Source organism: Eucalyptus grandis, chromosome 9 (genome assembly GCF_016545825.1).
Source record: "Eucalyptus grandis isolate ANBG69807.140 chromosome 9, ASM1654582v1, whole genome shotgun sequence".
Taxonomy (NCBI): domain Eukaryota; kingdom Viridiplantae; phylum Streptophyta; class Magnoliopsida; order Myrtales; family Myrtaceae; genus Eucalyptus; species Eucalyptus grandis.
The window spans coordinates 24,276,664-24,299,519 of NC_052620.1; the positions used below are offsets into that span (position 1 = coordinate 24,276,664).

Consider the following 22,856-nt stretch of genomic DNA (forward strand, 5'->3'; position numbering starts at 1 on the left):
ATATATAAAAAAAAAAAAAAATTAACAATCAAAGGTGGATGTTTCGGAGGTGCTTATTGAATATGAGTGTGCAATAAGATTATATAATTATACAAATAGTCCTTGAACTTTGGTCAAATGTGCAATATGGTTTATAAAATTTTAAATTATTTAGTGTAATCCCTGAACTTTAACTCAATCAATAATATGGTTCTTGAATTTTTAATGTTTTTAATGTGGTCCCCGATTGGTAAATGTTCAATTTAGTTTATAGATTATATGAATATGTTCAATGTTATATTTCAATTAATTCAAATTCAAAGATAATATTGAATATTTTCATATAGTCTAGAGATTGAATTAAACATTTATAAAAAGTTCAGGATCGCATTGAACAAATTAAAAATTTACAAGCCACATTGCACATTAGGCTAAAGTTCATAGATCACATTAAGTAAACAAAAAGTTTAAGTATCACATTGCATAATTTGCTAAAGTTCATGTTCCTATTATCTGTTGATAATTTTATAATAAATATCGAAACGAAACTTAAAAAAGAGTGAAAAATAAAAGCATTGACTACATTTTTGTAAATATTACGAGTCAATGTGGAGAAACGAAATTAAGAAATGGTAGGAGTTACATAGTAAATCTTTTTTGATTGAAATACTTGATGAAAAACTCTTTCGATGGGGAGAGTACAACACAAATAATTATTGCAAATGAGGATTAGGTGTTTCTAAGTGACTGAAGTTTTCAGGCGTCGAGTCTCCAGGCAATCGTCCGAGAAGAGTATCTAACATATTTCTACTAGATTTTCTTTATATCATAACCACATTTTTTTTTGACTCTATATCATAGTCACATGAGTTAGTCCTCGTTAGCACATCCGTGGATCGGCGTTTTGGTGCGTGCGAAGAGGAACAAAGACGCAAAGCCTTTTGAGTTCTTACCAAGCGTTCACGTTTTCCCAAACTATCTCTCTTTCCAATCAAGATTGGTTCATCAGATAATTTGATTTGGAACGAGAGACGTGACATTGAACAGCGACACTGGCGCCAATTAAAAAAAGAACAAGAGGAAATCCACGTGTATTGTAAGATCAAGGATGGATCTAGACCTAATAGTTTGAAGGGCGATATTCGACACTGTTTAGAGCATTAGCTTTTATACCCATTTTCTCTCGAGTCTTGAAGGTGGGGATCCAACTCCCCCACCTCCCTTATAATATTCTCAAATCGGAATGATGACAAATTAACTATTTATATGTGTCGAATTCATATCAATCAACGATACAATGGATTGTTCCTTTGTTGGGATAGAAAGAAGATAGGTGCTGCTGATATAACCATTCTTTGGAAGTGTAATTGTATGATCCTGTTGATCCTCAATTAATGATTGTAATTGAACTAAATAAAATCAAATTGGCCGAGTTATCATCAAAGAGAACAATTGAATCGTACGTCTATTTCGGACCACATCAAAGTAGGGAGCAGGCCTAAAAGTAAATCAAGCGAAGCGTCATTTACCGAGGGGAAGAGCTACATAATACATCGCAATCTCAAGCCATCGAATGCTAAATCACTACCATGAAACTGAAGTTTTAAGGCGGCGAGGGTGTAAATATGTTTCTTTTTACCGAGGGCGGGGTCGAAGTATAATTTCTCGAAGTTGTGGGGGCCCCGCGGGGGGGAGCAAGGTACAACGTATGACCGACACGTGTCGTCTTGGTCCGACGTGTCCCATGTAAAAATCTGAAAATTTCTCGGGCAACGTTAATCTTAGAACGGAAAAACGAACTTTGAATGGGAACGACGAACCCCCGAATATAAGGGGGCCAAACGAGAGCTTTCAATCTCCGCAGCAGCAGCGGCGGCGACCCCCAAATCGCATGTGGCGGAACCCTAATTTGCGAGACGGTCTCTCTCTCTCTCTCTCTCTCTCTCTCTTCTTCTCAATCGAATTTGATGTCCTTCGCATCCTCATTCACGTCACTGTAAAACCCTCTGCCGAATTCAAATTCTACTATCACTAGGGTTTTCAATGCGGAGGTGGTGCTTGATTTCTTGTTGTTTTGCTGCGTTTTCCATGTTCAATTGAGGTGGCTGCACGTTGGTAGGGTTGATAGGTTCGTGTTGGTGAAAAGTTCAATAGGTTCTCACCTCAGTTGATCGTTGAAATTCCGGGGTGATTGCTGAGTTTTTATCTGGTTGGAGATGATCAGGTGCCTTGTTTTTGAATTATGGTGAATGAGGTGATTTCTCTGAATTCGGACGTGTTTATAGTCTCTCGAAGGCGGGGGATCCGACGTGGCCCTCCCGCCGCGCTATTAGTATTCCTGAATCGGAATGGTGGCCACATCGATTAGCTATGCGTGTGAATTGGATAGAGAAAAGATGGATACCGTTAGTAGAATCGTTCTTTGGAAGTGTGATTGAACAACCTGTTCGGCCCTCATTAAAGGATTGGAAATGAGCCGAAAAACTAAGCTGATCGGAAACCATAATTAAATCATATTTTTGTTTTTGATCCTATCTGCCTCTGAGTTTTGTGGATTCACTTATCTACTTTTATCTTTAATTGAACGGTTCATTAGAATTGAGGATAGCTTCTCTTTCCCATTTAGTGCGCTTGTGCAAGTTGAATATATGAATTTCTATCCCTTTCAAGTTCTTAAGTTTGCAGGTTCGTAAATGATGTGCTCAAAAATGTGAGGTTGAGCTATGATTTCTTTCCATATTGTCATACTAGATTTTTGCGATTCTTAGTCAGCCCATCTTTATTTGGTTGCTCTCTTTTATCTTGCTTCTCGGCTTCGTGTGCAGATCTTTTGGGTAAATTTGTAATTGCTCCTTCTGATGGGGGCACCGAAGCAAAAATGGACGGCAGAAGAGGAAGCGGCATTGAAAGCTGGGGTTATAAAGCATGGGGCTGGAAAATGGCGTACAATTCTCAAGGACCCTGAGTTTAGCAGCGTCTTGTATCTGCGCTCGAATGTCGACCTGAAGGTATGCGTAAGAACCTGAATCTCTATTTGTTGAACAGATCTTTGTTAGTTTCTTCGTCTAAAATTTGTCTTCCAGTTAATTAGAGCTGTTCGGCTTTTGTGCTATGTAGGACAAGTGGAGAAACATGAGCGTGATGGCTAATGGTTGGGGTTCACGAGACAAGGCTAAGCTGACTGTTAAAAGAGTGCACCATGTGCCTAGACAGGAAGAGAGCTCTGCAGCTGCTAGGAACGCTGTCCAAAGTGATGAGGAAATGGTGGATATGAAAGATCTTTCAATTTCTGGTGATGCTCTGCACATTGATGGTCCAAAGCGATCTATCGTTAGGTGAGCCAGTCATTCTTCTTAATGATATGACCTATAACGTAATATGTGGCACTAGTGTATTGTTTACTCCTCTATGCTAAGTTTTATCCTTTATTCATTCCTTGCTCCATTCATGCTAGGTCTTGTGGTTGTGATGCATCATAAATGCTAGAAGGCCTGCCTAGTTGCACAAGAAAGTTTTATGATTAGTTTGATTATGAAAATGGATATGATGCTGTAGAAAGTTTGATTATCCTTGAGGAAATTGGAGGAAGCATAAACATGAATAGATAATACTTAAAAAGCAATGCCTTTGAAGGCTGAGGACAATAGTTTAGCACGATGGTCTCACTTTTCTCAGTATATATTTTGATCGACGTGCCGAGGCAAAGAATAAAAGTCGATGAAGGTGTGGTTGATGGTGTCAAAAGTATTTTATGAATTCAAATAACTAATCTGGTGAAAATAATCAAATAGAAGCCCTACCTATTTGGGGGTTACAGGCTGTAAGTTCTAGCTAGAGACTTCTCATTCTGGTGAATATTTGTTGTCGAAGGGTTCAAAACCATATGCAAGAAGATGTAATGCAGAGATAGGCATGTAGTTTAATGCAGTGAATACATCTCTTAGGCTGCATAACTTTATGGCGAGTGATGTACTTGGTTTGGAAAAGTTTTCTGATTTTGGGCACTTGAGAGTTGAGTGGAGGCTAATTTTTTAAGGATTCTGCAGTTATAGACTGCTGCGAATTCTGGGCAAGCCTTGCAACTACTTTTCTTGAAGTCTTATTTTTCATACTTCTGGGGAGTTCCGTATTTTGCCATAGTTTAGAGATAGTTGAACTATTGACTTTTCTTAGATCACATGAGATATATTTGTCCTTAGCTGCATTTGTTTTAACTGTTGAGGTTTGTTGCTTGTGTCTTTCTTGTATATGACAAAATGGGTGTGATATCCATGGCCTTCTTTTGCTTTTGGTGAGTCAGCGGAGGCCAAAATAGGTTGTTTTCCTTTTATATGCGAATCAAGTGGCGGGATTTAGTTGCTATAGGTGGTTGGCATTATTTGTCTTGTTTCTGTACATTGGAATCTGTTACTTGGGTCCTATCTATCCAAATCAGTGGAAGAATAAATTCTTTTCTGTCTCATTTGTATAGGTTGGAAAACCTCATCATTGATGCCATAAACAGTCTGAAGGAGCCCAGTGGTTCTAATAAAACAGCAATTGCTACATTCATTGAGGTACTTCTCTTCTTTAAGGATAAATTTTCCATGATGTATTCTCTTTAGATTTCATTAGGATATCTATTGTGTGTTCACTGTCACTCTGACTGCTGGCTTTTCCTTTAAAAAGCTGGTGTCACAATTGCTGTTGAAACTTTTTGCCCTTTTCACGAGTGGGTGTGGTCAATTTAGATTGTAACAGTAACTTTATTGTTGGTGCAGCTCAAGATTTAAGTTTATTTTTGGACACGCATATAATTTATCTGTTTATCTTGTACTGTACAGAGCACCTTTACCAGCTTGTTATTGTTTCTGTTAGATTCGCTAGCCTGCTACTTCTAAGGGGACAATCTTATTTAGGCTTGTGTAGCGCTTTTGTGAGTAAGTTTGAGTATCAACCCGTAAGTTTGGTCCACTCAATTAAATTGGTACTTCTATGTTCTCCAAGCCATTAGTCATTGAGTTAGTTGCTTGGATTTCTCTATCTCAGATTACTTTAGAAGAATGAACATTTCCCTTGACATTTTCGGATTGGAAAGTCTAAAATAACTTGAGAATGTCGGAATGAATTCAGCACTTTGTAAGTTGGCTTAATTTGCCATATGGTAGCTCCACCTGAATTGGCTGCTTCTCGATGACTTCTATATCTCGAGTTGTTTATGTTTCTGGTTGAATTTTTCTTTTTCTGCAAAATGATGTGTGTTGCAGGCTCTTCTGCAATTGTTGTGAGGCTGAATTTAAGCTTAAAACTTATCTGCTTAAGTAGTCATTTAAAGATTTTCTGCTACCATCTTCCTTTTTCTTTGTTTCTGGACTTAAGATGTATCACTGTCTAGTATTCTGTGCAGCACCATGGTAATGATGGGATGCAAATGCATTTTGACAGCTACTTTTTAGTTATTGTGTCAAAATTGCCACAGTGAACCCTTTATAACTACTCATCCGGTTTATCTGTTTACATCTATAATCATGGTTGAATTGTGGCTATTTTTTCACATTCACTTTTAATTTTCAAATCCTTAAATGCCTTTTAAAATCCCTTTTCATATTTTTTGTCATAGGATTTGCCGGTTAAATAAGAGTTGTTGCATTGCAAGTCTGTTACCTTTGTTAGTAATGCTTTCCCTGGAGGTTTTTATGCAAGCATTTGCATGATGAAGTGTTAGACTTTGCAATATTCCTTCTTACTTCTATAGGTGACATGTTATCATTTTATTGATTGAACAGGAGCAATATTGGGCACCTCCAAATTTCAAGAGGCTGCTGTCAGCAAAACTAAAGTACTTGATGTCAATTGGCAAATTGGTTAAGGTAAATTGAAGCATTACTGTCTTGAGCTTAAAGTTTGTTGTCATATATCTGATTCCTAACTAATTTGTATTATCCCTATGGGCGGGGATGAATGTGTTGACGTTTGTGGTCTTGGTCATGGGTGGGTCATGTATTTTGGATTGCTGGTAGAAAATGCAAGTTGGATTGGTCTCTTCACTTGGTCTTTGCTCTTTTCATTTGTGGTTACTACTCAATACTCATTAGTGAGGCTGAGCTCTTCTCCTGCTATGTCCTGTGAGAAACTTTTGCTGGTTTCTTAATTCTTTTATGTACTTCCAGTCAACTCCATTTTACAGATATATCTTAGCCAGATTTTATTGAGAAGCCTTCTTGATTGTTTCTTTCCGGGATAAGTGGTGACATGACATTGCTGTATAGGTGAAACGCAAGTATAGGATTGCTCCTGGACCTGGCTCTCTTGCTAGAAGAAGGACCTCTTCGATGTTTCTGTCTGATGGATGGAAGCTTCCACCAAAAGTGGATAGAAATGATGACGATGATGATGTGCTTACTGCGGCCCAGGTTGACTTGGAGTTGGCCAAGATGAGGACTATGACTCCAGAGGAAGCTGCTGCAGCAGCTGCTCGAGCAGTTGCTGAGGCAGAAGCTGCCATTGCCGCTGCTGAGGAGGCAGCTAAGGAGGCTGAAGCTGCTGAAGCTGATGCAGAAGCAGCACAAGCTTTTGCAGAAGCAGCGATGAAAACAATGAAAGGAAGAAAAGTGGTAGTGATTTTATTTGCTTTCAAATCTTGTAATTAAGTATTTTACTATCATCTCTAACCAACAATCTTCTGCAGTTGATGCATGAGATGAGCTTCCAGAAATCTCATTGATATTTATTTTCATATAGAATACTAGGACCTGTTGACCCGTGGCTTTCAAAATGCATGCTTAGTGATCAGTTTAGATTGCCATTTACTTTACCATTCCAACCGTTGATAGCTTTGTTGGAGCTTCTGACACTACTTACTTGGCTTCTGTTTGTCAAATGTTGCAGATGATTCGAGTATGACAGCATCTCTGTCAAGTGCAGATAGGAGCTAGGTGTTTTGAGTTTTCCTAGACGAGAGCTCATGTTTTGATAGTCTGCTGGTATCTCGTATCATTTGTAAATATGTCAGAGACAATTCTCTCCCCTGTTGATGCTGTTGACAAGTCTTCTTCATGCGTTGCTGTATTGAGCCGCTGCATATTGCACTGTTGGAGGTTCGGACTGATTGGATGATAGATCTCATGGTGCAGAAGTTTAGACAGCTGATATCTGCAGAAAGTTTTCGACTGTTCTTTTCATTTGCAGTTTAGTCGAAAGGGATAGATTGATTGGAGTGCTCTAATTTATTTTTGAGAGCAGCAGGGTGTACATTTTCTTAACTCTAGGCGCAGTTACATTCGACGGATTTTTGTGCCTTCTCATTTTGAACGTGCTCTTTTCAGATTCTTTTAAATGGTGTATCCCAGACTTTAGGCTGTAGTTTTTCAGCTATGTAGCAGAAATTTCATTTAGTGAAGTCCATTGAGGGCTGATAACTGTTGTAGGAATTGTAGGTACTCTAATACCTTGTCGTCTGTGACAACTCAATTGCTGCTTCACATTCGGTTCCATCTATTTCGTGGAAGCAATGACTCGGCAGATGCGTGCATTTGGGTTTTGTTTTTTAGAGAGAATTTCATGACAAAGGAAATACTTTTTTAGAAAAGTTTTTTTGAAAAATGGATAGTTTTCTTTTATTTGGTGATATGTCATCGAAAATGTTTTTAGGTGTTTGGATTTTATTTGCAAAATAATTTCAATTTCATTGTTTTATTTTGCAGGAAATTTTTTGGTTTTTTAAATAAATTTTGATTTTTTTCCTTCTTCTTCACTCAATCACCGAGCCTCAATGGTGGTTGGCAATGGGCCATGGGTGAGGTCGAGTTTTGTCGAGATCTGGCGAACTTGATTTTATTGGCCTTGGGTGGGGTCGAGCTTTGCCAGCCTGTCCCTGACCATTGTCGAGGCTAAGTGACCGGCAAAGGAAAAAAAAAAAAAAGAAAAAGTTTAAAAAATTTGAAAGGAGCAATTCAAAAAGTATTTTCATTTCTTTAGATTTAAATATTTACTTTTTCCTAAGTTTTTTGATTAAATATTTTTATTGATTAGTTATTTTTAATGAACTTAAGTTCAGTTTGGAAAATTAATTTTTGAAAAATTATTTCACTCAAATAAAGATACCCTTAAAAAAAGCAAATCAATGTGTTTTTTTATCCCATGCATGGGTCGATTATCTTTTAGATTTTATATGTCAATAATCTATAATTATTTATTTTCAACTTGTCACAAATAAATCGCATTCATCATATATTCTTGAAATTTCAGACACTAAAAGCATATTACGGCTCAATGCAATGTGATACGTTTAGATTGTGCTTGATATCCATGGGTTTAAGAGATCTAATAATGTATGCACCTGGCATGGCAATTGATCTATTATTGCTCATGTAAAGTGAGCAAAATGTAGACGACGAAATGTATGGGTAAAAAAAAAATGAATATACATTGAAATACCCACAAACCGTCGTGCCACATGTCGACGGCACAAGGACTTGGAGCCCAAAAATAAAGAGAGTAAAAAGCAAGATAATTTAAGCATGATTGTTGTCGTCCTAACTCAGCTTTGTCTTTGTCAAAGGGCAAATTATGAAAATAATTTCGCTTAATTTAAATAATTAATTAATTTTTTTATTTAAATATATCAAAATGAGACGTGATAAGAAGCGGGCCCCCCCAAGGGGCAGTTTTGACATTTTTGTAATTTAAAGGGGGGGAAATTAAGAAAAGAATCCTCCATCATTAAAGTAGGCAATTTGCCCAAAGCTCGAACACCAAAAAAAAATCAAAAAAGCCGTAAATTCGGATCAGTCCAACGTAGGAACGATCGATCGAGAGGAGAGAGAGAGAGAGTTGTCGTCTCTCCGTCTTCGTACTGCTCGATTTCGTGTCGGGAGGGCTGTGCTGGAGTCGCGTCCTCCCCCTCCATCTCCCAGGTAAAATCGTCGATTCCGTCTCGGTACGCGTTCGACCTAGAAGACGGGGAAGACCTGCAAGCTTCGCGCCTTCTCTCCCTTGATTTTCGCGGTTTCCGATTCTTCTGGGTCGTTTCAAGATTCCTGGCTAAGCTTCGCGGGTCGTGCGAATTCGATTGAACTTCCCTTTTCTCTGCTCTGTCCTGGCAGGTCTTCTTCCCCAATTGCCTTCTTGCCCAATTCAGTGTCCGTGAGCTCCGTCCTTTTTCATGGCCGAAAACTCCGGTGGCACCGAGCCGCTGGAGCTTCGCATCCAGCAGGTCGAGCGCGGTATGTTTTGTCTCCCGTTTTCGGTGTTCACTTTTCCATTTGGTCTCGCGGTTTTATTACATGGGTGATGTCTTCTCGTGGGTAATTCGCGGTTTGCTTGATTTGGGACGTTTTCTCTGTAAAATTTTGATCTTTCCCTCGTTAGGAAGAAGTCTCGCTGTAGTCCTGGGATGTTGGAGTAGGTGGTGTCCGTCCTAGTCTCAGTTTTGGTTCCTCTAAGGTGTATTGAACGGATTGGAAATCTAAAACGCCACCTTTTCGATTCTTTTTTGCATCTCTATCTGGCTTGCCTCACTTCTTTTCACCCGTACTCAATATAAGGAAGCGAGAGAATTGATGGATACTATAGCTTTCTCATTTGGGGTTATGGTGGATGGAATTCCTTTGTGCAGAGCGTGACGAGTTGCGTAAAGATATCGAGCAATTATGTATGCAGCAAGCAGGGCCTGGCTATCTTGTTGTGGCTACTAAAATGCATTTTCAAAGGTAATTTTATTAACTCCTACCTTTGAGATTGATGGCATTTGTTTCCTCGTTCCTTCTTCATCTTCTAGATTTAGCCTTCCAGGTTTTTCGTTGTCCCTTTCTCTCCTCTTTGTTTGGGTGTATGATAATCTCTATTTTAGATGGAAATATAAGAAATTTTATGTAATCACTGCGCTACTAGGACAGCTAGCTTGGAGCAGGAGATCGAGACTTTGAAAAAGAAGCTGGCATTATGCACAAGAGAAAATGTAAATCTTCAAGAGGAACTTTCAGAGGCATACAGAATCAAGGTAAAATGGGGACTTGCTTTAGGTCAGTTTATGATCTGACGTACGAGAATTTAGGAACTCACTTATCTTTATCCATATTCAGGGCCAGCTAGCAGACTTACATAGTGCAGAAGTCACAAAGGTCTGCTTTGTTTCTCAATTCTTTATTTCTGCTTTCTTTTGTGAAAATTTGCATTAACTATAGCTTTCTGCAGAACCTGGAAGCTGAGAAGCAGCTAAAGTTTTTTCAAGGCTGTGTTGCTGCTGCTTTTGCTGAACGGGATCACTCAATAATGGAGGTCTTGAAATATTTTGAGTTATAGCCAAATTTATCTTGTTCTCCCCTTTTTTATAGATTGTGTTTGACTGTTGAAGAGTTTTAGTGATGAGCAGTATGGTTATTTGGTGGCAGGCAGAGAAGGCTAAGGAAAAAGAAGAGACCATGTTACAGAAATTAAATGATGTTGAGAAGAGGTAATTATTACGCCGAGCATCTGGCTCTTGTACTGTCACATATGTGTTTTATGATCGGAGAAACATATTATAATGGCAGGCCACATATCGTTAAAATTACCTAAGCAAAATGGAAGTCTCGGTAATCAATTTATGTTGATTAAATCAATTACGTACATTTTTTGGCATTTTTCTGGAAGAATTACATTTTATGATGGCGGCTGGGTGTGTGTAAATCTGACCAATCTGATCAATGCTCTGGTGTTTTGACCTTTTCGTTGTTTCTAATTTTCAATGTCCACGAAAGGCGGTCTAAGTTGACATGAAGTGCTGATCCATATGACTGTATTATTGTCTCAGAATTTTATATTTCTAGGGGGCACGGATGTGGAGTCCTTGTGACCAAGGGATTTATGACATAAAAAAACCTTACAAGTGAGGAGGCTGAGACTCCTTTGGTGGTGTACATGTCTCACAGAGATTCTTTGTACATTCTTGGATGTAGAATTTTGTTATCCATATATTGTTATGTTCGAGAATTTCTTGAGGGGAGTAGATTTTCTCTTGATTATGATATTGTCCTTGTCTTGAATCCATATCCCATTTTTTGCACAGGATGCAAGAGCTTACATCGGATTCTCTTGAACAGAAGAAACTTATTAATAAATTGCAAAGTGAGCTAGCTAAGCAAGAAGAAAATAATGACCTGTTTAAGAAGGTAATTAAATTCCTCCATTTGCCACTTCCTTGGGTCCAAATCTTTCACTGTTGTGGTATTTCTGACAGCTTTCCCCATGGTTAAATTTCTTAAACTGATCCTGGTACAAAGGGTGTGAGAAAATTAATTATTTGTTGGAACAGGTTGTCGATATGTTTTATGAGATTAGACAACAATCTCATCTAGATTTTGAGGACATGACGTGGGACCAAAAGTGCATCCGCCTATTAAATGATCCTACGGAAGTGTGGAGTTATAATGATACGTCCACATCTAAATACATCGTAAGTTCTCGTGGATATTGTTTTCTACTCCTTTTAAAAAGGCTGTTTACGTGTGTGCTCTTAGGATTTTGTTTTGGAGGTAACAGACTTTAGTGTCATAATGAACACTTTCTTGATTCTTTTGTATTGTCCCTTCAACCAAATTGTCTGCTCTCATTCCTTGTCATCACCTAGTTTGAGGTTCTATTTTTTGTGCGCAATTTGAATAAATTTTCTTCAGACAGAGTGCCTTGGAAGAAGAATTGCAGTTGGTTAGGAACTCTGTGGATGATCTTCAGAATAAGTTCCGGGTGGTAATATTTTGGATTTAAGCTTTATTTTCAACTCATTTGATTGCATCTTAGTGTTTCTTGATCGAATGTCTAAGAATCCGAATAATTATGGTGTATAGGGATTGGAGATTGAAAATCATTTGAAGAAGAAAGTTCGCGAATTGGAGAGAAAGAAAGTAAGATATCACTTTTCTAAAAATACAAAGTACTATTTTCCATCACTTTGACCTCTCTCAGTTTGTTATTTTATTTTTTAAAATTTTTTTTTTTTGGGGCTCCTATGCAGATGGGTTTGGAAAAAATGGTAAGAAATGTAATAGTGGGATTGCGTCAGGAGTATTCTCTTCATAGAAGCCATATCAAGCGTATACTCGATGAGGAAAATTTCCATATGAAAGCTACTATGAATGTGATAAAAGAAAGATTGAGCGAGGTCAATCAGAGGAAGCTAGAAGGACAGCCAATTAATTTTGTGAAGCTTGACAAAAATGGATGTCCAGATTTACATCCAAAAACCGATGCTGCCTTCCATGCGGTCTCTGAGGTACTCTAATGATAGGCACCTGTTGCTATATTCATTCATATGTTTCTCATGAGTAGAATAAAATATGGTAAAATCTTTTCTTTGCTTCCTGAACATGTTATTGATTGTTGATTTATGAAAAAAGAGCACAGAATGTGCAATTATGATGCTTGATTTGTTTTTGTAGATCACTGTCTGTTTGGCCCGTAGACATGGAATTTAAATGAAGAACTAAGCATATGTCACTGTGCTGTTTCTTATTGAAGGGCAATTTTAAGTTATACTTTAGCTTCATTACTATTGATGTAGGAGAGTAATACTGGCTTCCCAGACATCCGAGTTGATAGAAAGATTGATGCATCTGACGCCTTTGCACAGGCGTTGCAAGAAAAGGTTCTGTATAAATTTCCAGTTTGCATTTTTTCAGTTGCTTGTTTAGTATAATGATTTACGCATTGAGGTGCTTCAAGCAATATTGTGAACATTTCCATTGAGTAGGAACAACACGGACACTAAAACGGGGAATTGTTGCAGGTTTCTGCACTACTCCTTCTATCGCAACAGGAAGAGAGGCACTTATTGGACAGAAATGTTAATGCTGCTCTGCGGAAAAGGAGTGAGGAACTTCAGAGAAATCTAATACAGGTAATATGTTTCTCATAATTCCTGAGGATTTCATAATTCTGATACCCTTTGCTCAGTTTGAAATGCCTTTATCTTGCTTATGACATCCTGTTGGTGTATTGATAGAGTTTCACTCTTTGAAAAAAAGGGCAACTGTGTGTTAATCACTCCAATTATTCTTGGCCATGTTATATTCAGGCTGGTTGGTTTAGTTCTTTCTGCATCACTTTCCCTAATGAGTCTTATTTTTCTTCTTTGTTGTTTATTTATTGATGTATTGACATCATTTAAGATGAAAAAAGTATTGACAAACTGCTTTTTCTTAAAGGTTACAAATGAAAAGGTGAAAGCTCTCATGGAGTTGGCACAACTAAGGCAGGAATATCAATTACTAAAAGAGTAAGACTCATCATTGAACTCTTGAGGGAGTGAGAATTTATCTTTCCAATTTGTGGCATCATGTTTGGTTTCTGTTTTACTGTAAATAGTGAGGTTCGAATATGTCGCCTGTATAGGTTTTGCATAATAAAGTCAACTTAGTTGCGATCAGGCCTACTTAGTTAAGAATGACCATGTACTGTGAAATTGTAATTGCAAGAGTGGTGCTACTTTAGTGTTCTTGGCCTCAGTCAATTCTTTTTCTTTTGTGAACGTGCAAGTTTTGTATAACTGGACAATGCATCTCACGTGTCTATTTTGTGCTGTTACTAATCTCTGCTTCTATTCTATGTCAAATCATCTGAACTTTTGTCATACTCCATAGAGGACCAAGTCATTCGAAAGAAGGATTGAGCGTTCTCAATTATGAGTTGGAGTTTCTCATGGCATTTTGGTTTGACGTCCTTTGTTATGGTATTTAGATCATCAGGCTGCCCTAACTAAAGAAAAGATTTTTTTTTTTTATACTTGTGCTATGAAAATTGGATATTTGAGTTAGTTGTGTAGTAAATGTCTTGAGGCTGTCTGTCTATTTGAACACAATTTGCACTAAAGCCCAGACATGCTTCTACTGTGTAGCACATAAAAAAGTTCCGTCCATAGCTGTTAAACTGTGATATACGGTGCGCATTGAAATCTGAAATATATGCATTTGTTGTAGGAAAATGGGTTCAGAGACGAGACAAGGAAGAGTTTTGGCATTCGCTGGAGAAAAAAAAATTGCTGCTCATCAACAAGATGGAAAATTGAGGAATATTCTTAAGAGAACATATCTGAAGCGTTGGATAACTGTGGGAGATTTTGGAGGTGCAGCAGAAGCACACCCTTCTAGTGATGGAGGTATATCTGGCAGAAAATCCAGTGACAGTATGGACATTGCCAGGTTCTTAACTCGATCCCCAGTAAATGAATGCATGCTCACTGACGAATTTCCTATGTAAATCTTGGATATGAAACTTCCCTTTTCCCTTCTTTTTTCTAGCCTCCATAAACCCTGACTCAAGCCTTTTCTTAGAATGAGAATTGAAAATGCTACCCTCAAAGAAAGCTTGGATAGCATGGAGCATATAACTTCTTCAATCCACAGGCTTCGTCTTGCAATTCTCCAGGTAATCCTGATGGATCAGTATTTAAACTGCAGGCTGTGATGTATATTCTATTGGTATAACCTAAGCATCTGATTGCCTATGGCCTTCATCAACTCTTGAGGAGCATAATATAGTACTTCTGGCTTGCTTTCTTCTAATTTACGAGCATGACTACAATGGGCATTCGATTTTGAACCTCCATTTTTCTGGAAACTTTTTTATCTGCACGCACTCATGTTTCTCATCATGTTCCTTCTGTGCAGGCCAAAGAATCCGTTGGGATCTCAGAAACTCTAGAAGATGTCATTTCTGAGGCAAAGCTTGTAAAGACTGCTCTCGGCAGCTGCCTTCCTGTTAGTTGGTCAGCTGGGATGGATGAGGAATCTTCTCTTGATAGTGTCAGCAGCGATTCTGGTGATTTATTTGGTGATCCTGGTGGGGAAAAAGTTGATTCTGTTTCTGCAGCCGGATTTGAGATGGTGGAGCTCTTAATACTCGCAGCTCAAACATTGAAGGAGACGGCCACTAAAACAGAGCATGGAATACCAGCTGCTTGAAGAGCTTGGATCAAAAGTAGTTGCCTAACCAAGCATTCTTTTATTCTGATGGATGGCCTGAGAAAGGATGGGGAATCTCATGGACCTTGCGTAAATATTACCAAGCAGACACATGGAAATTACACTGGGACTGGGAGGGGAAATGGAAAAGTCTGTCTTGTGTTGCATGTTCATTGTACCGATGCTATCCTTCTCAGGTGATGATCAAAGAAAACCCTCTTGTTTGGGTTTAGAAAACTACTACCATATGTGTACATAATTATTGCACTCCTTTAATAGGATGTACAGTGTTGTTCTGGTGAAAATTAGTTATCAGAAGTAACGAGTCTTAGCCATTCTATTTGCTCCATGACTTAAATTGGAATAGGACAGATTTGGATGCTCAATATCCATCTCCTGCTCCAACGATTGTTTCAGATGCTTGTCTTGGCATATGGCATTTGTTCCTTTGGCTAATATCACTCATATTTGATGTGCAACTTGTTAATGTTTAAATTGCTTTCTGTTCTTTGGCTTATCCGTGGTCTAAATGAGATTGACCAGCAATATGCTACTGGAAATGGCTTATCTGTTCTTCCGCTTATTCATGGACAAAGATGAGGGAATAGGTTTGTGCGGGTGAATTGTTTCAGTTTGCCATTTGGGTCACAGCAGGATGTCATTTTAAGGCAATGCAGAGTTTTAAATCTCTTTCAACGGGACTGCTTCCGTCAGTAGCTTAGATCTTAATTCAATTGCTGTTGAGGTTTACTCCACATCAAAACAAGTCTCTCCAAGTACAGGCTAATTTTTTTCATAATACAAGCATTCTTCCGGTAAGTTCAACCACAGACAGCCCAAGAAATTGCCAGGAAAAAGATAAAAGGAACTGAATTAACATGATTTTCAATGTGCTATTACTCCGCAAGAATCTCCACAGCTGTAACTTTAGTGGCTTCAAATTGTTTGTTGCTGGTATCGAGCTGGCTGTAGTTTCCTTTCTCCTTGAACAGCTGGGTGTGGTGGTGCTTGCAGTAAAGTTTTCCCTCATGGGCAATGTAATTTGAGGGACTAATGGTACAGCCCCCATGGGCGCACTTGAAACATCTCTTGTGATATCCAGTCCCATTCACAGTAACCTTAGAGACAATTCAGAGGCCTGTGTTAGTGATATGTGTTTAAGATTCTCGTATTAAAGCAGAAAGGTTCTGAAAAAGGCCCCAACTCAGGTATTCTCTCTTTGAGAAACATATACTATGGCCTTACACAAGAAACAGGTGCCGATTCATGGACAAAATGTTCGTAGAATGTTTCACCTTCTCAATGGGATATGCAGTCTTATTGCAGCTCGCACATTTGTCTCTGGTCCCTGCAAAAAAGGCGGAGACTCTGTTTGCTGTGGCAGCATTCTGTCGTTTCATCCATTCAACACACCAGGCAACACACCAGGTAAATAGACGCAGACATTTTTTATACGAATTCTTACGCCAGGTTGTTTATTGAGAGGGATTTTCGCTGGTACATTACCTCATTATCCGTAGCTCCTGGTTTTACAATCTTCGGAGTTCCTGATGGGTAGCCCGGAGCAACAAGACCAGATTGACAATAAGAAAAGAAGTCGGTATTTCTGCAGCGACAGCAGGTATACGACAGTAGTTTTAGGTGGAATTGCTAATGGTATTTACCTTCAAAACTCTTATCCAGACTGCCCGTTCTCTTGAAGATCTGATCGAAGTGAGGCCTGCAATAGAGGACCCCCTCAAAAGAATTGAAGTTGCCCAGCTGAAAATTATAAATTACTGTGTTAGGAGCATTATTCCGCCCATGCAGCCTTGGAATGGAATATACAACAAATTGCAAAATTTGGACTTTCAATTCATGGGATTGATTCTAAGCTCAAAAGAACGAAATGAACATGGAGAAACTGTGTTGACGTACCTTGAGGGTGCCATTGCAGTGGTGGCACCGGAAGCAGGCCTTGTGGTAAACCCGGCTATTGGCCGTCAACTTGTCGACCAAATACACTGTCTTTTCGCAGGCCGTGCACTTCTGGGTTGTCCCTGCAAATGCCATGTCTTCCGATGCCTCACCAGCACCCTCAGGTTAGATCATGAAAGTACCTGTTTTAAAGTGAACCCCATCGTTGCCCTGCTGTTCCCTCAATCTTGCCAGCCTCTCCTGCTCTGTCACCTCATCACAAGTTTGCTAAAATGGGAGAACAAGAAACCAAGGGAGGAGATTGTATCAGTGAGAGAGAAACGAGGTCGCAGAAAATTAACGATTTCATCTCAAGTAAAATAGGGAAAAGAAAAAAATAGAAAAGCCAGATCATGATGGTTGCAAATTTCACTTTACAAATGAAGGATATTCTGCAAACCATGTCATTCTAGTAGAGACATACGTGCGGGGTATCATATGGCATTGAAAATTCAGGAATGAAAAGGTTTACCCAATGGCCATTCTCATTCTTGTGAATTCTCAATTCTTGTGACCATTTCATGGGAATGCCCATCTTGTAGAAGCCTGTTACATACACCTAAGAAAATAAGACTTGTCTATAGTGTACAACTTAAACAGAGTATTTGTGGGGGCAAAACTGTGTTTGGCTGAACCTGATGACAGAGGGATTTAGGTTGAAGCATTTTTCCCTCTCTTCAATTTGTGAAAACAATGCAAAGCAATCAAATGACAAGAAAGTAAAACTTCTGAATAATCGACAAAAAGTTAGAAAATATTCTCAGTTTGCCGCCTATCTGACGTGACTTAGTAAAACCAAAACAATGCTGTTTTCAGGGAAATAATTTGACGAGGCCATGAAATGGAGACGTGTGGCGTCTCTCTCAGTTGTCAAAACACTAGCCTTTGCCCCAAATCGACCTTTAGCTAACGACCAAAAAATAGAAACCACGACATTTGTGGTCACAAATTAATGGTATCAACATATAGGTTTAATCCCATCGTTAAAGTTGCAACTTCAACGGCCATATCCATGATTAATTTCTTTGTCTATGGCGCATCGAAGGCCAAAAATGTTATATTGAAGGTCTGTATGTTAGAGAACATACCTTGTAACAAGAAAGCATATTGCCTCAACAAAGAAGGCACAAGCCCTGGAAGATTCATTAATGAGGATTTCTGAAATTCTTCAGGAGCTTAGGGATCACACAGCTAAGCTCACGGCTCAAGAAAACGACAACGTGTAAACCTCAAAACTTCTTAACTCCTAGAGTTTTCTTGAATATTCTAGAATATTTCTGAGGTGGATAATACTATAAATATACACTATTGTAATAAATGCAGCTAATTGAGCAAATGGGGAGATACAATCTCTACCATAGATGAAAGATAGATGTATGGCTACGCTTGAACTTGAACTTATATAAATAAGGGCCTCATTCCTTCATTTGTATCCATCTCACAAGTAATATAATCTTCAGAGCATCTCTAGAGTTCCTCTTTACAATATTGCATGAACAAGGAAATGCTCAAATTTAGTTAAATCACTTTTTTTTTTTTAAATCAATTTAGTATATCTGAAATGATATACAATTTTCCCCCTTAGCCTCTTGGAAAAAAATATATACTCCCTTCCCTCGATAAATATATAAGGCCTAGTCCATGAAGTGCCAGACGAAAGAACAAGAACAAAGAAGTAAAATATCAACAGTATTGATTCTTGAGGATCTAAATATCAACAGTATTGATTCTTGAGGAACTACATAAAATTGAGACTAAAGATGGCGAAATTCACACAGCAGTTAATAAGAAATTGTGGGATTGGAAACAGTGCTGCTTCTAGCAATGGTTAGGTTCATCCAATGTGAGAATTAGAGGGTGTGTCCGCCATTAGGTCATGTAAAACTCACCACGTTCAACAAAGAGCCATATCAAGCACAAAGACAATTTATTACCTCTAAACGTCTACATCCCCTTGAGAAGGAACGGTATTTCGGATTTGCAGATTTTCACCCCATCCTTTATATTCGTACAATTTTATCAAAATGTACACATATCTTTGCACCTTTTGATAAGACAACACCAGAGGAAGACCTAAGAGAAATAGAATATTATCAAGACTCTCCTAAACAGTAACACATTAGCAGTCCCCTGGGAAAGAATCATATCAAGCCATTTTCAGAATTGTTTATCAGAGTAAGTTCAGCATCAAATAGGAAGTAATGCCAAAGATATCAACTATCTTATTATTATGTGTCTTGATCTGTAAAGTTAATGCTAATGCTTTAAGAATGTTTTTTCTTTCCTTTGAGTGATGCAGAAAAATTTGGATAACGATCAAAATGAATTATTCCATTACAAGGACGTGTTTCAATAATTCAAAATGTTAACTCGTCATAGTTTAGGAGACCGGAGTCTCTCAGGACTATGAGAATTGAAGTAATGTTGCAGCATCCGGCATCCTCCCTTGCTAATGTGATGTGCTCTGAGTGTGGAATGACCCGCGAGGATCTGTTTAATTAGACCATCAAAAGTCCATATTATTTCCTATTGCCATGGCTCAAAATCTAAAATGTCCTCCCATTTGGGGAAAAAAGGGGACGAGCGAGGGATGCTTGTCGTTAGTGGTGTGCCCATGTCAATCACAATATGTTTTGTCAATCCGTGTAAAAAGTTATTAACCAACATAAAGAAATGCAGACAAAACCAAAAACACGAAAAAAAAAAAAAAGGTACTGCAGACATTTCGATTCTCAACAAATTAAAATCCAGAAGAAATAAACACATATGAATTTCCCATATGAATTTCAACAAGTTTGTAGAAAAAACTTAAAACAAAACGTTTTTCTATTACCAAAGAGCAAAACATAGATTCCGTGCCTCAACATATCTTTTCTCTCACACTGCTGCTTTATGCAGAGCCAGCAAGAGAGTGCATTCTTTTCCAGTCTTTTTGTCCTTCGTCAAGCACCCAACCTGACAGGAAGCATAAGGCTACTGTCAAGACGAAACCTACCGGCTCCGATCGCCGGATGGAATCTACAAATACGAAGTTGCCTCGGTCGAAGCATCGTCGTATGAAAGCTCATCAGATGGCGTTTGTTCAGTCTATCACCACAGAGGCTGATTTTTCCTTTGAAGCTTGAGGCCGGAAAGGTCAAATTCTGGCCTTCCGAAGGAATTGCGCCAAGAGCTTACTGCATGAAACATCGAATGCCGAACGCAAAGTCAGCACCCGTGCGGGAGAGAGAAATGACGCAGTTTGTGATTAGCAATACCACCAAGACAAGTGTCTTTCCATTTCGAGGCCACATTAGATTATGTCTCTATAAAAACTACGTCGTTTTGGTTTCATCAAGATCGCGTTGGATCAAAGTCTGGATGGCATAATCTAGCCTTTCTTATGGCATTTTCCCGTAATTGTATACTTTGAAGGCTGGACCGAAAGATTTTTAGAAGAAACTGACTTAAAAAAGAGAAAAATGGAAGTTGGCACCGACACCATGAGATTCAAGCCTTGGATCTCGCGTGAGGGCCTCAAAGTCAGTGCAAGATCTGCATTTCAAACTGTTCTGTTTTGGTCTCGTATAAAAGGACAAAAACCATTGGTACTGACTGGGGTAGTCATAGTTCAAACCCTCAACAAACGCCAGAAAGAATCTGGACAATAATTCAAAACAAAGAAAGAGTGTAGGCACATGCTAGCCCCTATCCTGGCCCGTTTCACATGCTACTACCCCTTGACGCCAAAGGTACATCCATAGTGCAACCGAGAAGAGAACAGGCAGACATCACAATGGCACCTTCACATAAATCGCTTCAATCTCCACGCCGAGTTGATCCCGACTTCGTGCAAATTGCACATATCAGTAGACAAAAGCGACTTGTCCGATGAATTGTGATAGCGAATGGGAATTCACACCTCTGCCTGTAGGTAAAGGGCAAGAAAAGGAACAGATTGGCAGTATCCAGTCAAAAAAATATTGGGTTGTCCCGAACTGGGAAGACGACTTCTTTCGTGCAGAAATCCTCTTTGATCTCCAGCGAGCCCCACACCTTCACGTGGTGCTCTATTAGTGGTCGGAGACTATGCTGACTTGGTGGTCCGGGACCATTCAATATTTTCTCGTGTGTAGTGTACCTTGAAGTTCTATAACAACCACAAGATTCCGTGACCATAAAGTACTAAAACTGGCTGTTCATAGATACCACCTCTGGACCATTTGCAGAAGTACACTAAAATTATGTCAGTTGGTCTAGTGGACTGACAGAGGGGCATTTGGTCTAGTGGCTAAAGCGACCATTCGCAGAAGGACAACAAACTCACTGTCATACGGATCAAGAGATGGGCATTTGGTCTAGTGGTATGATTCTCGCTTTGGGTGCGAGAGGTCCCGAGTTCGATTCTCGGAATGCCCCCCAGCCTTTTTTTGAATTAATGCAAAATTCGGAAGATCACAGTCAAGCAGAGGCACTGGGATAATGAAAGATTGTTAGAAGTCAACTTAGGGTGCATTTTTTTGAATTAATGCAAAATTCGGAAGATCACAGTCAAGCAGAGGCACTGGGATAATGAAAGATTGTTAGAAGTCAACTTAGGATGCAGTACTAAATATTACTAACACACGTACTTTTTGCTTTTTTATGTAGCCCGCGATCCATAGCAAATAATAAGATGAAAAACATACAAAGAGACATTTAAAATCGAAAGGATCATAGCCAAGCAGCCAAGCTAGGGATAGCGGCAAGAGCCGCCCTTTGAGAGACTAAGCAGCACAACAATTTGTACTAGTTCAGTTCATGAGAACCACATCATAATACATAAAATAAATCTAGTAGACTAGCAATATGTAGAGAAACCAGCTTCATTAGGAGCAAAATGATATAATGACTATATGCCTATCCAAACTATCTAGCATATCAATATAATGAAGCTAAAAGTATAAAGGAAGACATATTATGTTCACTGTGGCTACGAGACACTTAAGATGGATGCTAGAAATCTAAAAGTTTTGATTTGATAACATGATATGATTATTGATAATCAATGTCACAAATTTGGATCTTATTACATGAATGACTGTTTTACTAGCATGAACAAGCAAATAATAATGCATATAGTTAAAGAAGACCATAATACAAAAATTGGGATCCTAGACAGTGTTTAGATAAATGTTTGATCTTATTTTTGAAAGAAAAATGTAGTCAACATATAGACGCAAAAGGCGCCTCCCCTTGAAGCTGGACAGCATCATTGTTGTACTTTTTTCCTTGTTTTTGTTAAGGTGTTTTATCTGACACCAATCATCACGAACAGGGCATTTGGTCTAGTGGTATGATTCTCGCTTAGGGTGCGAGAGGTCCCGAGTTCAATTCTCGGAATGCCCCCTTCTCTGGCTTTTATTTTATTTTATTTTTAGGTCGAAACTGCGCGTGATATTCATTACTTAGCATATTACAGTAAAAATACATCAAAAGCATCATAACATAACATATTTAAAAGAGTAGAGGGAGGGTGGGTGATCCAATTCTTCAGTAAAACTCTGGCTTTTATTTTATTTTTGTCCTTATATAGAGCAAGAAGAAGATGAATATAATGAAAAATCATAAATAATCCCCAATCGCAAAATCTGGGTGATGCAGGTTCTTCCTCTTCCAAAGTGCACAAAATTATCGTTTTAACAACTCAAAACACATGAACTTCCAAAAAGAAGTGAACACAATTTATGTTATTGTATATTCTCATGATCGATAAAAATTCATAGGAAGGAGCCCCTAGGAGAATTCATTGATCCACAGTACCCGATATTTGCTAAATCAGCGGAACATTGCTGAGGGAAAGTCAACCGTCGCATCTAGGGAAAGATGAAGATTTTGTGGATTAGAATGATTATAAGTTATATAGCTTAACACTCCCAAGCAGGGCATTTGGTCTAGTGGTATGATTCTCGCTTCGGGTGCGAGAGGTCCCGAGTTCGATTCTCGGAATGCCCCCATTTTTTATTTTTATTTTTCCATTTTACTTAG

The 22,856-nt window shown here is 38.7% G+C and overlaps 2 protein-coding genes and 3 non-coding genes across 8 annotated transcripts; all 5 read left to right on the forward strand.

The window, feature by feature from the left end:
- The first annotated feature begins 1,748 nt into the window (after positions 1-1,748).
- LOC104418653 (telomere repeat-binding factor 1) lies at positions 1,749-7,439 on the forward strand. The gene is made up of 7 exons (XM_010030053.3): positions 1,749-1,898; positions 2,805-2,987; positions 3,097-3,314; positions 4,451-4,535; positions 5,745-5,828; positions 6,228-6,572; positions 6,847-7,439. Exons 2-7 carry the CDS (start codon positions 2,838-2,840, stop codon positions 6,859-6,861), a joined length of 897 nt encoding a protein of 298 aa, XP_010028355.2. The 5' UTR covers positions 1,749-1,898; positions 2,805-2,837; the 3' UTR covers positions 6,862-7,439.
- A 1,275-nt stretch (positions 7,440-8,714) lies between these two features.
- LOC104418654 (ERC protein 2) lies at positions 8,715-15,373 on the forward strand. 4 transcript variants are annotated; one of them, XM_010030055.3, is made up of 18 exons: positions 8,715-8,873; positions 9,063-9,182; positions 9,575-9,668; positions 9,850-9,958; positions 10,041-10,079; positions 10,153-10,236; positions 10,350-10,411; positions 11,006-11,108; positions 11,252-11,392; positions 11,617-11,685; positions 11,784-11,840; positions 11,951-12,208; positions 12,497-12,580; positions 12,722-12,832; positions 13,140-13,210; positions 13,911-14,132; positions 14,265-14,358; positions 14,601-15,373. In XM_010030055.3, the coding sequence occupies exons 2-18, from the start codon at positions 9,122-9,124 to the stop codon at positions 14,892-14,894; spliced, it is 1,953 nt and encodes a 650-aa protein (XP_010028357.2). In that variant the 5' UTR covers positions 8,715-8,873; positions 9,063-9,121; the 3' UTR covers positions 14,895-15,373. The 4 variants fall into 4 exon arrangements, with proteins under 4 accessions (XP_010028357.2, XP_039157943.1, XP_039157942.1 ...); XM_039302009.1 differs by having other exon boundaries at positions 8,738-8,964; XM_039302008.1 differs by having other exon boundaries at positions 8,738-8,896.
- A 5,803-nt stretch (positions 15,374-21,176) lies between these two features.
- TRNAP-UGG lies at positions 21,177-21,248 on the forward strand. The gene has a single exon. It is a non-coding gene; the product is annotated as a tRNA-Pro (tRNA).
- Positions 21,249-22,145: 897 nt separating this feature from the next.
- On the forward strand, positions 22,146-22,217 carry TRNAP-AGG. The gene has a single exon. It is a non-coding gene; the product is annotated as a tRNA-Pro (tRNA).
- Positions 22,218-22,751: 534 nt separating this feature from the next.
- TRNAP-CGG lies at positions 22,752-22,823 on the forward strand. Its single transcript has one exon. It is a non-coding gene; the product is annotated as a tRNA-Pro (tRNA).
- Positions 22,824-22,856: the final 33 nt, after the last annotated feature.

Coding starts and splice junctions, on each gene's coding strand:
- LOC104418654 (XM_010030055.3), top strand. CDS start 9,122: ATGGCCGAAAACTCCGGTGGCACCGAGCCGCTGGAGCTTCGCATCCAG. Junction 11,393..11,616: donor CGTCCACATCTAAATACATC/GTAAGTTCTCGT, acceptor TTCTTCAGACAG/AGTGCCTTGGAAGAAGAATT. Junction 12,833..13,139: donor TTCAGAGAAATCTAATACAG/GTAATATGTTTC, acceptor TTTTTCTTAAAG/GTTACAAATGAAAAGGTGAA.
- LOC104418653 (XM_010030053.3), top strand. CDS start 2,838: ATGGGGGCACCGAAGCAAAAATGGACGGCAGAAGAGGAAGCGGCATTG. Junction 2,988..3,096: donor GCTCGAATGTCGACCTGAAG/GTATGCGTAAGA, acceptor TGTGCTATGTAG/GACAAGTGGAGAAACATGAG. Junction 5,829..6,227: donor CAATTGGCAAATTGGTTAAG/GTAAATTGAAGC, acceptor ATTGCTGTATAG/GTGAAACGCAAGTATAGGAT.